This window comes from Equus caballus, chromosome 5, assembly GCF_041296265.1.
Source record: "Equus caballus isolate H_3958 breed thoroughbred chromosome 5, TB-T2T, whole genome shotgun sequence".
NCBI classification, from domain to species: domain Eukaryota; kingdom Metazoa; phylum Chordata; class Mammalia; order Perissodactyla; family Equidae; genus Equus; species Equus caballus.
The window spans coordinates 31,638,463-31,655,138 of record NC_091688.1 but is presented as its reverse complement, the minus strand read 5'-3'; the positions used below and the strand labels follow the sequence as shown (position 1 = coordinate 31,655,138).

The following is a 16,676-nucleotide window of genomic DNA, read 5'->3' as shown; positions in this document are numbered from 1 at the left end:
TTTCCCCTGTTTGTTCCTTCCTCGGTGCCAGCCCCTTAAGGGAGGGCTGATCTTTGTCGCTCATCCCCCTGTCTGCTCTTTCAAGGCCAGTCACAGTGGACGGGTGTTTTACCTACTGGAATCTAGCTACTTTATTTAACCTTAAAATTTGTAGGACAGTGTCCCGTTTTTTTCCGCAGCTCCTTAGAGACTTTATGGTATCGAATAAACAGGTCCTAAGTCATCCAGGCGCAGGCTCAAACAGCAGAGGATTCTTTACAGACAGAGTGCCCTACCCGGAGGAACACCCCTAGGCGCGCCCGGAGCTGTCTGGGATCTGCGCTGTGGCCCCGCCAGCAGGGATAGCCTTCTAGCAGCACGCCCAGGGGGGCTGGCGCGCGCCGGCGGGGGCGAGGGCTGGGGGAGGAGACCGGAAGGGGAGAGGTAATCCCTGGCGGTTGCAGCAGCCCCTTTTTAGAAAGACTCAGTCTCTCCCCGGACAGCTGCTGTGGTCGCTCCACAAACTTCAAAGGCGCCCTTCCTCTTGGACTGCGCCTCCTCGCAGCTCCCACGCCCCCAGCCCGCATCCCCTTCCTCTGTCCCTGAAGGGACAGCAGGCTGAGAGAGCGGGAGTGAGGAGTTGGCGGCAGGTAAGGCTGGTTTCAGGTCACCTGCTATGCCAGTAGGAGGGCAAGTTGGGAACCGCGGTGGTAAGCAAAGGTGACGGAATTTAGGAGTGGCTGTGGGTCCGAAGTGAGGATGCGGAGCGGCTGGGGAAAAAGGAATCGTCCTGGGACGGAGAAAGCGCCCCGGAGCTGACGGAGGGGCCGCGCCAGGGCCCAGGCGGGTCGCTCCAACCCCCTCGCCGCCCCCTCGCCCTCCCGGCCAGAGCCCGGCGGCCGGCCGGCTAGCGGTTTGCCTCCTCGCGCACCCGGGAGGTGCGCTCGCCCTCGCCCTCGCGCAGGCGCAGCGGAGGCGGCGGGCAGCGCGTTTGCAGTAGCCCCCAGGCTGCCGCCGGCTGCAGGTTCATTTGGCGACGTCTCGCTGCAGACCGAGGACCCGGCCGAGGGCATCTGCGCCCTCGCTCGCCACTTTCCGGGTGGGCCGCGGAAGGGCATGGGGAGACCTGGCTGCTAGTTTGGTTGTGGTGCTTTTGGGGAGACATGGGGGACGCCTTTTGCTTGGGGCGGGAATCGCGGCGCTCTGGCTCCATGCAGCGTGCGTCCTTTCTTCCAGAGCCCGAGGGGAATGTTGGCGTCGGGTGGCAGCCAGGCGCTGGCTGGCAGGGAAGCGCGGTGCCTGCAAACGCGCTCTTCCCGAGCGGGGCATCCCTTGGCAGCCTGGGCTTGGCTCGCTCAGGAAAAGCCTGGGTCGATCCGGCTGGGAATTGGAGCCCCGGGTGTTCCCTCCCGGCCCGCTGCCGCCGCGCCCCGAGGGCACGTGTTACTGGGCAAGCCTGGCCAGTTCTCCTGCTCTCCGGACTTGTGCTCGGCCTCGGGGACAGAGGTGCTCGGCCTCGGTGCCAGCGCGCGGAGGGGACTTGACTGGAGGCCGAGCCTCGGCGTCTCGCTGCAGCCTGCAGTCCAGAGCCCTGGACGGCGGCGCGCTCCCCGCCGCTGAGGCCGGGAGGTGCCGGGTGCCGCGCCACGGAGACCCGAGCTAGACAGGCGGACTTGCTGCCTTTTAGCCCCTAGGGAACCCGTAATGAAAGGCAGGTGTCTCCACAAGGTCATCACTCCAGTGCCGCCTTCCCTTCTCCCGCTCCGAGGCCAGACAGCGGGGAGGATGAGCAGGAAGAGTCGGGATATTGCTGTAACTCTGTCCAGCCTCGGAGTCGCTGAGGCTTGCCTGATGAGCTAAAGCTGGCCAGAGGAGCCACTGCTAACAGACTACAAAGTGATGGTCCCGCTCAGGGAGATGGGAAAAGACCTTGGTTCTTGGAAGAGAAAGGCCAGGATATACAGGAAGGTGATGTGGGAAGAGAGAAGAATAGGGTCAAGCGGTAGCCTAGAGACAATAAGACGGTACTGATCTGGATTGCCAACATTTCAAATGGAATTTTTGCCCATTTATGAAATGGAAAATTGGTGGAGAAGGGAAGGGGTATTTCTCTAACACTTATTGCATCCCATGGGCTTTGTACGTTATCACGATTAACATGCCCAACGATACTACACAAGGTGTTTTTGCTTTTTTGTGGATGGAAAAAAGGCGGAGAGACACAGTTAGAAATGGGTGACGTCCTCCTCTGGCCCTTGCAATCTTAACCAAGAATTATAATTTTTGAAAATAGTATTGATGGTTAGGGGAGTGGACAAAGCAGTTGTTCTCCTTTTAGAGATGGGAATGAGATGTCAAAGTGTGAATTGATGTGTGCAAGTACAAGCTGGTGAGGGGCAAAGCCGAGACCGGCACTGTTTTAGCTGCATGTGGAGCACCTTTCAGGGACTTCAGGCCACTTTCCGTGACCTCGCTGTAAGGGACGAGCTTTCTAAGATCACTTTGACGCTGTATCTGTAGATTATCATTTGTAGGGGAAGAACACTCACAAAGTTAAACGGGATCAGTGGTTGAGGATGCATATGCGCCATCGAGTCTGTAGGCCGTGAATCACATGGACATGATATTAATCATCTATATTTATACAGTTCTTATTGTACCTTATGGGAATTGTTAGTGGCTTTAATAACGTTTCTAGAGGAAAAATGAAAACCAAAGAAACATATTTTGTCAAATGGTAACCCCACGGCTGTGTTGAGAAAATTTCCTGAGCTCAGTAACGTTTTCCTTAGTCTACTTTACTGCTTTCATGACCTGAATCCCTCAAAAATGACTTCCTGTTTGACCACCACTGGTTTCCCTTTCTAAGACTCTGTTGTCCGCTCCCTTCGCAGGAGTAATGCTGTGACGCCTGTCACTTTCCTGCTGAGTCTCTGAGAAGGGAGACCAAGAAACACTGGGGCAATGCAGAGTGTTTTGGAATTCTCAGCAGACTAGAATCAACATGAGCAGAAACTAAGGGTAAAAGGGAGATAAAGAATTCTGTGGCTTTTCTTTTGCCTTCTTGTAGAATTGCCTTTAATGAATTTTGATTTCTAGTTTTTCATGGGAAAAATGTGCAAAGATGAACTGAATATTTAATCTCTTTTTGTGTGTGTGTGGGGAGGGTCGGTAAGGGTGGGACTGGGAATTGTTTTTGCTGGCAGAGAAGGTCAGGAATATAAACAATTACAAAGGCAGAGGAAGCACATGTACTGTTTCCAGTGATAGGGTATAGGTTTAAACTGGAGTCACTGAGCTGGCTCACTCTCACATCTTTTCTTTACCACATCTAAGAAATACGTTGTTTGGGGTTGGAGTTAAATAAGACAGGCCGTTGCATGGTGCCTACTTCTTATTCTTCATACTGTGTTCTCTTTCCATTGCATGGGCACTTGTGAACTACCAAAAGGTTTATCACAGACCTGAAAGTGTTTCTGAAGATGTCTTCTGGAATTGGCAGGTATGTCTGTGGCCCAGCTTGTGTTGACTGCTTTTACAGAGTTCTTAGGTTAAATCCTCCCCAATCTTATGAAACATTCGGAATATCAACTTCCCAGTCTGGAGGGGAAAACATTCCATTTGGTGCTGGTTTAATGAGTGTTAATATGTCTTCAGATGGTTTGTTATAGCTTCATGATTTTGGGCAAAACAAATGTGACTCTGAACTTTCCTGTTGTGTCTGGGAGATCTCATGCTTTGATGACATCTGCTCCTTGGGAAACATTCCTGTCAATTCACAAATGATTTATTGAAAGAAGAAGAGTAACTGTAGCTCTATTTTGAAAAGTTGCTATTTCTCTATTTAGGGCCGGCCCGGTGGCATAGTGGTTGAATTTGTGCGCTCTGCTTCAGCGGCCTGGGGTTTGCGGGTTCGGATCTGGGTGCAGACCTATGCACCACTCATTGAGCCGTGCTGTGCTGGTGTCCCAGATACAAAATGGAGGAAGATTGGCACAGATGTTAGCTCAGGGACCATCTTCCTCAGGCAAAAAGAAGAAGATTGGTAAGAGATGTTAGCTCAGGGCCAATCTTCCTCAGCCAAAAATAAAATAAATAAGGTTAACCATACCTCCATTTGGAAAAGTTGTTATTCTTTCTGTAAATAGCTGGAGCCGTATGGAGCACACAAGTTAAGTGGTAAGTATTTCAACACTCAATAACGTGTTCCCTGAAAGGAAAACGAAATATTCACATTTGTGAAATAAGTAATAATAACAATAACAGTATTGATTGACCATGGACAAAACTTATCCCATTCCTTCCTACCTCAAAACTTGGTGAAAAAATACTCCCTCGTTCTAAGAAACGTTGGCCCCAATCCCTTTTTATTTTTCCATCTTCATCACGCCTTTCAATCTAATGTTCTAAGTTTTCAATCATTTGTTTTCTTCCTTACTTTTGTCCTTGTTGATGATTCCTGACTAGATCATGAGAACCTTGAAGAAAGGAATTTGTCTTTTCTGACTTTTTATCCCTTCAGGTTAGTACCATGCTAAGCATATTTGAGATACTTAGCACATATTGAAGTCTGATTAATTACGCAGTCAATAGAGTGATTTTGAATCTCTTCCTTGCCTATAAAAGATTTTATGCTTTACTTTCTCTGAGCTTTTAGGAAGGAGAGTTTTCTCTTATTTCTGAGTTGAACCTTGTCATAGAAAACAGTGGTGAGACGCTCAGGGTTTTATCGTAATACGTAACATCCAAGAGTGGTGTGATGATCATGTGAAATAGGGTATATAAGAATAGTTAGTAAAAAGTTGCATGCTACAAAGTTATGATTTTCTTTTGAAATTTTTTGTGTCTTTTAGAAAGACCCCGTTGAGAGATGGCAGCATCCACATCCAGGTTACTTCACCTTAACTTGAAGTACCTAAATAATAATTAGAAAGAAGATACAGAAAAAGCAAAATTGGCTATAAACAAGAAATACACCGATAAGCAACTGCAACACGTTTGAGATTATTTTGAAATTTCAGTAATCCTAATGAGATATACTTCAGTTATTAGACAAATAAATATGACATTAAAAAGTGAAGTGCTTCAAATCACTGGAATATATAAGGAATATACTGTTCGTACTGAGATTTTCAATAAATTTGATGACTTTTAATATTTGTTAATATTTGATCATTTGTCTCCATGTCAATTCACAATATTTAATCATTTCTAACGGTCACGAACCAGGACATCTTTAACCAGCTTGCGAATCTTTCACTGGTAAATTTAGACAGTCTGTTCATTCTTTTACAAAGCTCAACCAACTACAGATGTCACCCTCCCATAGAAGTGTGCACAAGAAATTGAGATTTAGTGACCAAAGGCTCCGAGAAGAGTCTCTGCCTGTCTGATCGTGAACCTGTCATCCCTTTAAAGATGTGACATCTTCTGCTCCAGAGATTAGGAATGCCGTACTTCACGTCCCTGTTTCTTCTAGGGGGCATTTAACAGAATAACTTCAACATTTTGTTTTGAAAGCTGGTGGTTAATAATGTGTTCTGTGAGTGAGTTTTACTAGCAAATCACAGGAGAAACGGAAACATTTTGCTGTGTTTTTCTAATTAACTCGAATGAAGCATTGTGAAATGGGACTGTTACTGCTAACGGCAAAGTCAATTGCATAAGCAAGAGAGTCTCGATTACTGAGTATCTGAAAAGAAACATAGGGCAGGACTCTTGCTTTCGTGGAAAATAAATTGGGATAGGAGGAGAAGCTGACAGTAAGCTGCTATCAGATAAACGGCCACTGTGTGTCAACACGGAGTTCGGAAAATGTGTGCAGGGGCTGCCTCTCAGCACAGACCCCGCAGTCGGGTGGTGGTGGCAGGTCTGAAGCTGACTGGCGGCCCCTGAGTCACAGGTCTGTTGGAGCTGTGACTCACAGTTGGGGGACTCTTCCAGACATAGAGGGGTTCAGGTGCTCAGTGGCTGAAACGAATGACAACTGTCAGCTGCATGTCACAGAGAAGCCAGTGATTTTCTCCCCTCATAAGCAGCTCAGAGGGAGGCAGTTCTAGATCGGGGCAGTGTCAAGACTGTCATCAAAGGGTGTCTGTGTAGCGTGTTGACTTGTTGCCTAATGGGCCCAAGAGGGCACTCCCGGCCAGCACATCTAGGTTCAAGACAGGAAGAAGGAACAGAGCTGTGCCAACGGTGTCCTTTTCCCCTCTGATCAGGGAGCTAGAAGCTTTTCTAGAAACCACAGAGATCCACTTAAATCTCATTGACCCAACTTTTGTCAAGAGAAGCCTGGAAACGAGGGAAGCTGGGAGATTATTTCACTGCCCCAACCCCAAAGTGGAATTTCATGAGAGCAGAAAGGAAAAACTGGAGACAGAGTGAGCAATGAGCACGGTTTGCTTCGATCAGCACTTCCCCCGAAAGGGCGATTGGAATCAGCCCCTTCTCCCCATGTGCTTCGAAACTCTCCTGGGGTCTCGAAGCCAACCTGGCGGGGGCAGGACCTCTCCGTCCCCAGCATGAGGGGGTGGGGGGCGTTGCCGTTGGAGATGCCGGTCACAGGCTGCAGAGCCCCTCGCTCACATTCTCAGCTTCTGTGACATCACACTGGGACTCGTGCCTTCTACCCTGGGCCGTAGCTTGGGAGCTCACTATCTCTTGAGCGACCGCTTTGGAGATAGGGCTCCTGGAGCCAGTGTTGGCGAGGGCGCCTGTGGGCGCTGGAGGTGCCGCCATGCCGCTCTCGCGGGCTGGCCGACCTCAGGGCCTGCTTCCCTGGATGATCCCGAGCCTGTGTGCCGCCCTCAGCGCAGTGATGCTGCTTGTCCTGAGTGGCCTGTTCTTTGCTTTCCCGTGAGTCTCCCACACAGGCCGGCAGGTTTCTGACAGACACAGAAAGAAAAAGAGATGATGATAACATGGAGCAGGGGAAGTGCAGAAGAGGGGCCATGGAAGGGAGGCTATTGTAGGCAGAGGGACCTGAACGCGCAAAGGCACCGAGGCATAGAGTGCTTGGTGCCCCTGGGAGCTGGTGGTGGTGGGTCGTGTTGGGTGACATCTGGTGGAGCTTCTATGGATCTGTCACTAGCCTGGATATTGATGGCAGGCTTGAAGGTCTGTGAGTCCTGACCAGGTGGACTGAGTCCTGGGGGGAGCTCAGGGCCTCCCGCAGATCAGGGCTGAGTCCTGCTCTGGTCTCAGTTGCAGATGGCTGCTCCAGAACGGCGAGTGGGTCTATCCTATTGTCACGGGCCCCCTCTTCGTACTCAGCTTCTGCAGTCTGATCGCCCTCAATGGGTCAGACCCTGGCATCCTACATCAAGGTGAGTTCTCGGCCCCTGGGAGAAGGAGGTAGCAGCCGAAAGGCTCCTGCCTGCACGGATGATTCCTAACGTGCTCCCCACTCCCCTCCCGGGCCTCAAGACCCCTTCTCCCCCCTCCTCACCTGCTTGGGCCCTGCTTCTTTGCTTCCTGACCCAATCCGCCAAGATGTGGGAAAGAGAATTCTGGAGGTTTCCAGTTACCCTGGAGGGGAGGGCGGGGCAGACCAGGGAGAGAAGCCCGGTATTGACAACCACTCAGTTCTCTTCTTCCTTCCCACTGCACACACTCCTGAAAGCATCAGTCCCAGTTGCGAAGGCCTGCGTCCTAACAGAGCTCCTCTGGCTGCAAATTACCTTCCCTTGGGCTGCCAGCGTCTCCCAGTTCGGTCAGCCAGCCGAGTGGGGACCGGTGATTCCCATGCCCAGCTCCTCCCCACCCTTCCTGGAGCCGTGTGATGCTGCGGGGCTGCCCCCACCCCTGCCAGCAGCAGAGTGATGGAAGGGCTCCTGCTGCTGCCCAATCCTCTTCCCATGCCAGGCTCCAACGAACTGGACCCCATGATGATGCCTGTGGTGTGGGTGAACCACATGGCCTTCCACCTGCAGTGGTGCCCAAAGTGCCGCTTCCACCGCCCGCCCCGGACCCACCACTGCCCCCGGTGCAACATTTGTGTGGAGGTGAGCACCCCTCTCATCTGCCCCCCTGCCCCCTCCCAGCCCTGCCCTGAACTCGGCTTGGGCCAAGAGGCCCATTGACTCCGGGTGCCCGTGGCAGGTGTGAAAACACCACCAGGACTACAAAAGGCCAAGGGTGGCAGTAACTCCCAGGCACTCTTGGTCACTCATGCAGGTCACTGCGTCTGTGCCTGCTGCTGTCCTGGGAGGCTGGCCCTTGCCCACCCAGGTGCTGACAGGCACAGGTGCATCCACATCTATGCTTGCCCTGTCAGGCCAGGGGGAGGAAAGGCACCCGTGTCCTACCCCAGGCCTCACTGACACTAGATGCCCAGGGGGCCTATGGCCGGCTGCAGATCTGGCCTGGGGAGATCCGCCTGTCCTCTTCTGGGGCTCCAGGCCCGACAATCTTCTGGATTCTGAGAGCTTGTCTCTCCTGTGTCTAGCCTGCCAAGGTTTACAAATGTGCTGTCTTCTCTCCTGCTTACAACCCAGAGAGGCTGGGGGGTGCGGGGGGCTGTGTCATTCTTACTCTCATTCAGTGGATGTCAAAACAGAGGTCCTGCTGAGGGTACAGCAGGAAGTGTCCCACAGAAGGCTAGGCGCGCCTTGTCTCTAGAGGCCTCGTGTCAAGTGACCTTGAGCCACAGAGCCCGAAAGTGCTCTCACCACAGAAACGCCAGCGCTAGCGACATTGTGGCTCAGGTTTAGGGGCGTTGGAGGCTGGGCCACGGTCAGGATCTGGAGGGCGCCCCCTCTCACTCTCGCCCAGGACTTTGACCACCACAACAGGTGGGTGAATAACTGTGTCGGGCACCGCAATTACCGGCTTTACCTGCTGCTGGTCCTGTCCCTGTGTCTATACACTCTCGCCGTGCTGGTCGCCTGTGTGATGGTCCTGGTGCGCACGACCCACCTGCCCTACGGTCTGGACAAGATCATCACGTATCCACCAGGCTGGGGGCCCACTTTGGGTGAGAGGAGGAGGGCTGGGAGAGCCCAGGTGTGGGGGCAGGGGGCAGGGTTCAAGGCGCGGCTCCTTAGCTCCAGCGCAGCATCGTGGTGGCTGTACCCGCCGCCGGCTTCCTGGTGCCTCTCTTCGTGCTGCTGCTCATCAAGGCCTGGTCGGTTAGCAAGGCTGAGCGCTCCCACGAGGGCAAGGTATGTGGGCCCGGGGGAGCCAGGACACCGGGCTGTGGGCGGTCCCCTTGTCCCTCCCGGACCTCCGCACCTTCCACTCTTCCTCCACCGCCCTGGTCCTCATGGCCTGCCCTCCCTCGAAGGTGCCTCCTTAGCCCTTCAGACCCTGATTCAGCTCCTGTGGTGCCTCCACTGGGGCTCAGTGTCACTCTCCCGACTGGGTGCCCTGCGTCCAGGGCCTCCTGTGTGCCAGGTCGCGCATGCAGTATTTTGAGCGCTGTGCGCAGTGGTGAGTAAGGCTCCATCCTGTGCTGGTGGTGATGAGGAGCCTGAAGTCAGAATAACTCCCGCCAGAGGCTGGTGAACACTGAGAGAGGGGCCTGACCGCTCTGTGCAGCACAGACTCAGAGAGGGAACGGAGAGTTCAGAGAGGACCGCGGTGGAGAGGTTTTGGGTGGGCAAGGGCAGAGGGGAGGGCATTGCAGGTGAGGGGCACAGCTTGCCAAAAGGCAGGGATGCCCGAAAGTGTGCGGACTGTTGACGAGATGGTGACGAGACAGTTGTAAATGGAGCAGAAAGTGGATGGGAAATGAAGTGGCCTCCTTGGCACTGGCCAGACGGAAAAGGCTCCGAACGTCAGGTGGAGAAATTGAATCTTGGGACCAGGAACCTGGGAGCCACGGCAGGACTCCTTTTTTTTTTTTTGACATACGGTAAAATTCACCTTTTTTAAGCACCCGATTCTATGAGTGTGGGCAAGCACAGACAGTCCTGTAACCACGACCATAATTCAAATTCAGAACAGTTCCGTCAGCCCCCAAATTCTCTGACGGTCTTTTGCAGTCAATATGTCCCCATACCTGCTGCCCCTGGCAACCACTGAGTTGTACTATCCCCATAGTGTTTCTCTTTCCCGAACCTCCTGTAAATGGAATTCATAGACTTTTGAGTCTGCTGTGTTTCACGTAGCAAAATTTATTCAAGATTCATCCGTGGTGTTGCCTATATGAGGAGGTTCTTCCTTTTCTTGCTGTGTACTATTCCATCCTATGGATATACCTATGCATGCCTTGTTGATCCATTTGCCAGTTGAAGGCTATTTTGGTGGTTTCCAGTTTCTGGTGATCATGAAATGTGGTTCTAAACATTCGTGTCCAGGCCCCTGGACATGTTTCCACTTCTTTGTTGATAAATCCTTAAAGGCGGCCTTGCTGGGTTGTATGGTACCGGAATGTTTCCCTTTGTAAGCCACTGCCCAATTGTCTTCCAAAATGCCTGTACCATTTGGCATTCCCACAAGCAACGTATGAGAATTCCAGGCGTTTCTCCACTTTCACTGTCGTTTGGCGTCGTCAGGTCTTCTGTGTTTTGTTTCCTTACTTTCATCTAACGAATGTGTGGTGGTATCTCGTTGTGGTTGTGTCTGCGTGTTCCTAATGACTGATGATGCTGAGCATCTTCTCGTGTTCTCGTTTGCCGACCGTCTATCTGTGATTTGTGTCTGTTCCAATCTTTTGCCCATTCAGAAAAATTGTGTTGTTTTCTTCTTATTGAGTTTTAAGAGTTCTGTCTGTATCCTGGACTCAGATATGTGTTTTGCAAATATTTTTTCGCAGACTGTGGCTTGTCATGTCATTTTCTTTACAGCGTCTTTCAAAGATCAGAAGTTTTCGACTTGGTGAAGTGTCATATCAGCTTTTCTTTTAAGGATTGTGTCTTTGGTGTTGTAATTCAACAATCGTTGCCTAAGCAGACATCCCCAAGATATTCTCATATGTTTTCTTCAAGAAGTTTTCTAGTTGTAGATTTTCTGGTAGGCCTCTGAATCATTTCAGCTTAAATTTTGTATCTGATGCAAGATATGAGTTGAGATTTATTTTTTTTGCGTATGGGTTGTGCCACCACCTTTTGTTGAAAAGACCATCCTTTTCCCATGGAGTTGCCTTTGCACATTTGTCAAAAACCAATTGACTCTATAGGTTTGGGTGTCTTTCTGAACCCTCTCTTCTTTGGCCGATGCCACACTGGCTTCATTAGTAACTTTCTATTAAGTCTCGAAATCACTCAATATGAGGCCTCCAACTTTTTCCTTCTTTTTCAAAGTGCCTTTGGCTGTCCTAGTTCCTTTGATTGTCTTTATAATTTTTAGAATCAACTTGTGAATTTCTATAAAAATGTTTGCTGAGCTTTTCATTTGGATTGCGTGGAACCCATAGACCAATTTGGAAGTTGAACCATTTCACAACATTGTGTTTTGAATCCATGAACGCGGGATTCCTCTCCATGTATTTAGGTCATCCCTGATTTCCTTCATGAGTGTTTTTGCAGTTTCTAGTATAGATCTTGCATACATTGTGTTGGGTTTTTTCTGAGTACTTCACGGGTTTTTGTGTTACTCTAAAGTTTTTCAAATTTCTTTTCCATTTGTTTATTATTATAAGAAACCACAATGGAATTTTCTCTATCGGACTGGGATCTTGCAGTTTTGCTAGAGTCTCTTATGAGCTCTCAAAGCTTTTTTGTTGATGCCACGTAGAAAAACATGTCATCTCTGGGTTAGAGCAGTTTCATTTCTTCCTTTCCGATAAGCATGTCTTTATTTTTTCCTTTTCTGACTACAGTGTCTTGGACCTCTAGTCCGTTGTTGAGTTTGAGGGGTCAAAGTGAACATCCTTGCCGTGGGTTTCCTGTGGCAGGACTATGGCCTGACTCCATGCGGTTTTAGAAAGACTGTAGTGGGCCACGTTGGTGAGGGGGGCCTGGTGACATTGAGACAGCTGAAAGGATGGAGGAATCCTCTCTGCCCACCACCTCTCATCCTTCCAGTCACCACTCCATCCCTCCATCCACCCATATTTGTTTGCCAGCTCACCTGTGCGTCGTCTGCTCAGCCCTGACTCACCAGCTCCCTGTGGTCAGCCTGTCTTCCCTCTCCACATTCAGTCCATCATTTCAGCCTCTCTTGGGCAGCACTGTCCCTTTGCACATCCTGTGCTTCTTCAGTCCTAGGTCAGGCCATAGGCCTGCCCTCCCTCCACTGCTCAGAATGGGGGTCTCCCATCCAGGCTCTCCAGCCTTGAGAAACGGAAATGTGGTCTTCTCTTTGACATTCACCAGGCACTCTTCCCCATCACCTGCAGAACCCACTCAGGTGTTCCTCACACACCTCCACTTCATTTCCTTCCCACCTGCCTCCCCTGACCACCACTTCTGCTGGGCCGCTTGCTTAGTGGTTGATATAGCAAGGGCTCTGGAGCCAGTCCACGTAAATTGAAATCACGGCTGCACAGCATAGCAGCAGGGAGAGTTTGGGCATGTGACTTATTCACCTGGTGCCTCAGTTTCCCCATCTGTAAAAGGAGGTCGCGTGGGTTACTTTGGGTAAGACACGTAGCACAGCGGCTGATATAAGTAAGTGTCCTATACGTCGTCGTTATTGTTACTGTTCCTTCCCATCATCGTTTACGCATGTTCACGTCTCTCTCATCTTCAAAACAAAGCAAACCTCCAATCACATCACCGTCCTCCGCTCCACATGTCCTACTCTCCCCTCAGCACAGCCGTAGTTCCTGAGAGGGTTGTCTGTGCTCATGAGTGCCATTCTGCACCTTACTCAGCCCACTTCAGCCTCTGTCCTCACTGTCACGCTGATTCTGCGCCCTCCAGGTGGCCAAATCTAGTGTGCGGTCCTCAGATGGAAGTTTCCGGGCTGCACTCAGCCCCACCTGAGGCTGAGGGCGCCTGCCGTGGCCGTGCCTGGCCCCTCAGGCCCGGCTCCCCCTGCTTTCCTGGCTGCTGCTCCTCTGCCTGCACCCTGGAGTCTTGGCCTGGTTTGCCTGCTCTTCGCTCTCATCCCCTCTCTCTGCTGCTCTCCCTCCCCAGCTGCCCTCCTCTCCCTGCAGGTCACAGTTGGCTCTATTGTTTGTGGGGTGTCCTCAGTCCCCACTGATGTCTGGAAGGTTGTTGAGGCCCCAAATATTTGTAAGCTAACGAGTGAAACTGCAGACAAAGGAGTGCATAAGGCTCTGGGATACAAGGGGAGAGAGAGAGAGAATCCTGGAGCGCTAAGCCCTGGGGAAGAAGGCGCCAGAGCAGAGGCCGCAGGGAGGTGGCAGGAGATGGGGCAACGAGATGCCCACCTTGGTTTTGGTCCTGCGGACCGTGAGGACATTTGAGACTCACAGTTGGGGCAGGAGACACAGGGCTGGAGCCAGTGAGAGAGGACAGTGTGGGAGCTCGGAGCTGTGGGTTCCATTCACGGCTGATTGGTCCCCTGTGGGAAGGGGCAGGTCCGCTAGCTCTTAGTCAGTCCTCGTGAATCCATCCAACAGTTATCACTCCTTTAAGCACCGAGCAAGCAACGTTCTCCTCTGCTGCATATACATCTCAGACATCAAAATGGATTGCTCTACATTTGAAATTCTGATAGTAAATTTCCCCTAACTCTGTTCACCATTTAGTGTCCCTTAAATGCTTTCATCACCTTCAAGAAGGCAGGACTCAAACTCTCCCAGTGCTTAGTGTTGCTATATGGCAACCATGGGAACTTCTGGAGCCCTCTTGACTTTTCCTGCCCCAGGGCTCAGCTGTCCTGCATGGAGTCCTGGCTCCTTTTGGAGGAGAATAGTTGTGAAGATCAACGTCTTTGTGACAGGGGCAGGGCTCAAGGCGAGCTGGCGGTGAGCAGAGGTGCTCCTGGCCACTTTTGGTCGTGACAGACATTTTGTAGCCGGGGCTCTTGTATTCGGGGTGAGACTGGGCCTGCCCTGCGGAGGAGGTCGGAGCTAGGCCGATGGGTGGAGGGCAGGGAGGAGCAGAGCCTGGTCAGCAGTGTCCAGGCAAGGACTTGACCTTTGGGCCTCACCTTTCCTGCACTAGGTGCTCAGGACGTGGAGCCCAGATGTCCAGGGCCATGTGAGTGTGGTTAGGGAAGTATGATTGGGCCCCAACCAACTGCCCTTCCAGAGAGTGAAATTAAGTGAAGGCACAAGTGTAGAAAAACTGAGAGCTGGGACAGCAGAGAAGGGGCATCGGGGGGTGGACGTGTCTTTGGCACAGTTTCGTAGCAAACGGTCGATGTGTTAGGGTGTTTGGAAAGAGGCGGCAGGAGGATGTGTGTGGCCAAAGGAGGCAGAGAGGGGAGGAGGCTGCCAAGGGGGTGCCGGGTGAGGGGAGGATCCCTGAGACGGCAGGAGACGGGGTGCAGCGCCAGGGGTGGCCTGCAGAGAGCTACTCGGAGGTGGGTTGGGGGAGGCCTTGGCTGACACTCGCGGCTTCTGTCCCTTGGGGTCTTGCTGCAGCCCTGGGCTGAGCTGACGGGCTCAGGGTGGGGAGTGGTGGTGGCCGTCCCAGTCCTGCTGGATCTGAGCTCTTCTTCCTCCCCTTGCCCCCTCCAGTACCAATACCTGCATCTAAACAACCCTTTCGACCTTGGCTGTGCTAGAAACTGGTGTTTCACAATTTTTGCGCCACGAGGACCCAAGTGAGTTGGCACAGCAGAGTCCCAAGTGGTGACCCTGAGGCTGGTGGGGTGAAGCTGGGATTCTCATCCGAGAAATGGGGCAGAGGGCCCGGCAGCCTGGATGCGACGGGCCCCAGCTCCCTGCACGGACGAGCTGGTGCTTTGTGCTCCCCAAGCTGAGGGGGACCAGGCCTGGAGGGTTGCGACCCCTTCCATCTGGCTTGTGCTCCCCAGGTACATGGCCGAAGCCGTTGGGCTACAGAGCGCGGTGGGGCCTGACTGGGTGCCCATGCAGACCCTGCACTGCTCGAGAGGCCCCTCTGGGCCCAGTCCTCCAGCTGTCCCCGGGCCAGGGGCTCGCCCCCACGTCCAAACTTGCGGTCTCTACACACCGGGACGGGCTCCCCCTGGGAGTCGAGATCCTGCAGATCTCCAGGAGGTGAGGTGTCGGTTTGTTTGTGTGCGCGTGTGTGCGTGTGTGTGTGTGTGCATGTACAAGTGCAGCTGCCTGTGCCTGTGGTGTTGGGAATGGGCATCTCCAGATTGTGCGGATGTGGGGGGAAGCTCCCGCATGGTACAGTGGCCCTGAAGCTGGAGCACTGAGAGCTCGAGGGAGGGGGCTTGTAGTCCCCAGGAGCGCTGGAAGTAGAGTCACAGGCCTCCAGAATCATCGGGCGGATCCTGGAGACACAAAGGGAAAAGACCACACCACAACCTTGCTGGTTGGCCTTGGCCCAGTCACTTCCCCTTTCTGGGCCTCAGTGTCCAGATTAGGACTGAAGGTGGTCCAGTGGTTTCTCATTTGGGGGGACTGATTCCTTTCTTTCAAGGCAACTTTTAATCTGGAGCTGAGTGTATGAACCGTGTGGAAGTGGACCATCAGGAATGAAGTGGGGGTAGGTAATTCCCAAGCCCGCGCCCAAGGGCCCCTGCAGTGGCATTCTGTGGTGGCAGCCCACACCCATGCTCTGTGTGTGGGGGGTGGCATCTTGGACAGAGTCTTCCTCCCCAGCTGGTGGGCCATGCGCTACAGGGTGGGCCCTTGGGGACAGCCCGCATCGTCCACTCTGCATTTAGGTCCACGCCGGCTGGCCCAGTGCTGCCCCTGCTGCATGAGGCCGCAAATCAGCCTTGGTCTGCTCTCGCCATTTTGCCCCTGGAGATGCCAGGAGCCTCGACACCTGAACCTCACTCCTCTATCCCGCGTGGAGGCTCTCCGTGCCCTGTCCCTGCCTACTCCGCTGGTGGGAGTGCCTGGATCCCCCGAAAGCCCATTAAATACCCTTTGCCTGCCTCCTCCAACTGCCTTCGAGCTTGGTCTGTCCCAGATTCCACGGAGCTGGGGGACATGGGGCATTCTGGGGGCTGAGACAAAGACCCTGGGAGGAGGGACCAAGGTCCAATACTGGCTGGCTTTGCGACCTTGGGCAAGACACGCAACATTTCTGTCATCCTTAAAATGGGCAACCCTAACAACCACAGCAGAGCTGGAGATGATGGAAGAGAAAACCCAGCAGTGCCTGGATGTCCTCCCAGGAAAGTCCTGGCCTCCACCCTGCAGCTCCCCTGTCTGCCTGAAGAGGGCGCGCGCTGCCCAGGAATCCCCCCAGAGTGGCCTGCTCTGGCAGTGCAGCATAGGAGCCTCCTGGGTAGCTTGGGGCTGGCCCTCAGGCGAGGAGGGGGCCCTCCGGCGGCCTCATCCCTGGGAGGTGGAGTGCGCATGTTGCCCATCACAGTCCACCCTGCATCTTTGCTCCGAGCCGTTCTCACCCTGGTCACTCCCTCTTGTTGAGGAGTCAGACGCTGTTTCACGTCCTGTCCTTGTCGGGGTGCCCTAGGCTCTGTGCCTCTGCTGGCCTTGGGGGGCAGGGAGAGGGCAGTACATCAAACTGTGGCTCCTCTAGTGGCCAGCGTGTGACCCTGCTCATGGGAAATAACGGCATGTTCCTGGAAGGTAGTCAGTGGATGAAATGAGGTGGTTCATGCAAACACGAGGCGCACAGTAGGGACACACTGAAAGCAGCCAGTATGATGATGATCATTTTCTCCATCACACAGCTAACAGACCACCCAGTGTTCCTCCAAGGGCCACCTTC

At 52.8% G+C, this 16,676-nt stretch overlaps 1 protein-coding gene across 3 annotated transcripts; it reads left to right on the top strand.

Moving 5' to 3' along the window:
- Nucleotides 1–307: 307 nt before the first annotated feature.
- Nucleotides 308–15,882, top strand: LOC100147690 (palmitoyltransferase ZDHHC19). Of its 3 annotated transcripts, none has more exons than XM_070266803.1 (15): nucleotides 308–629; nucleotides 2,874–3,000; nucleotides 3,431–3,481; nucleotides 3,828–4,024; nucleotides 4,447–4,501; nucleotides 4,833–6,834; nucleotides 7,183–7,304; nucleotides 7,843–7,982; nucleotides 8,752–8,924; nucleotides 9,035–9,140; nucleotides 13,998–14,033; nucleotides 14,516–14,601; nucleotides 14,815–15,019; nucleotides 15,411–15,476; nucleotides 15,658–15,882. In XM_070266803.1, exons 6-14 carry the CDS (start codon nucleotides 6,716–6,718, stop codon nucleotides 15,438–15,440), a joined length of 1,017 nt encoding a protein of 338 aa, XP_070122904.1. In that variant the 5' UTR covers nucleotides 308–629; nucleotides 2,874–3,000; nucleotides 3,431–3,481; nucleotides 3,828–4,024; nucleotides 4,447–4,501; nucleotides 4,833–6,715; the 3' UTR covers nucleotides 15,441–15,476; nucleotides 15,658–15,882. The 3 variants fall into 3 exon arrangements, with proteins under 3 accessions (XP_070122904.1, XP_070122906.1, XP_070122905.1); XM_070266804.1 differs by lacking the exon at nucleotides 308–629 and adding an exon at nucleotides 945–1,078; XM_070266805.1 differs by lacking the exon at nucleotides 13,998–14,033.
- The last annotated feature ends 794 nt before the right edge of the window (nucleotides 15,883–16,676 follow it).

Coding starts and splice junctions, on each gene's coding strand:
- LOC100147690 (XM_070266803.1), top strand. CDS start 6,716: ATGCCGCTCTCGCGGGCTGGCCGACCTCAGGGCCTGCTTCCCTGGATG. Junction 14,034..14,515: donor GCCCAGATGTCCAGGGCCAT/GTGAGTGTGGTT, acceptor TGCCCCCTCCAG/TACCAATACCTGCATCTAAA. Junction 15,020..15,410: donor ATCCTGCAGATCTCCAGGAG/GTGAGGTGTCGG, acceptor CTTTCTTTCAAG/GCAACTTTTAATCTGGAGCT.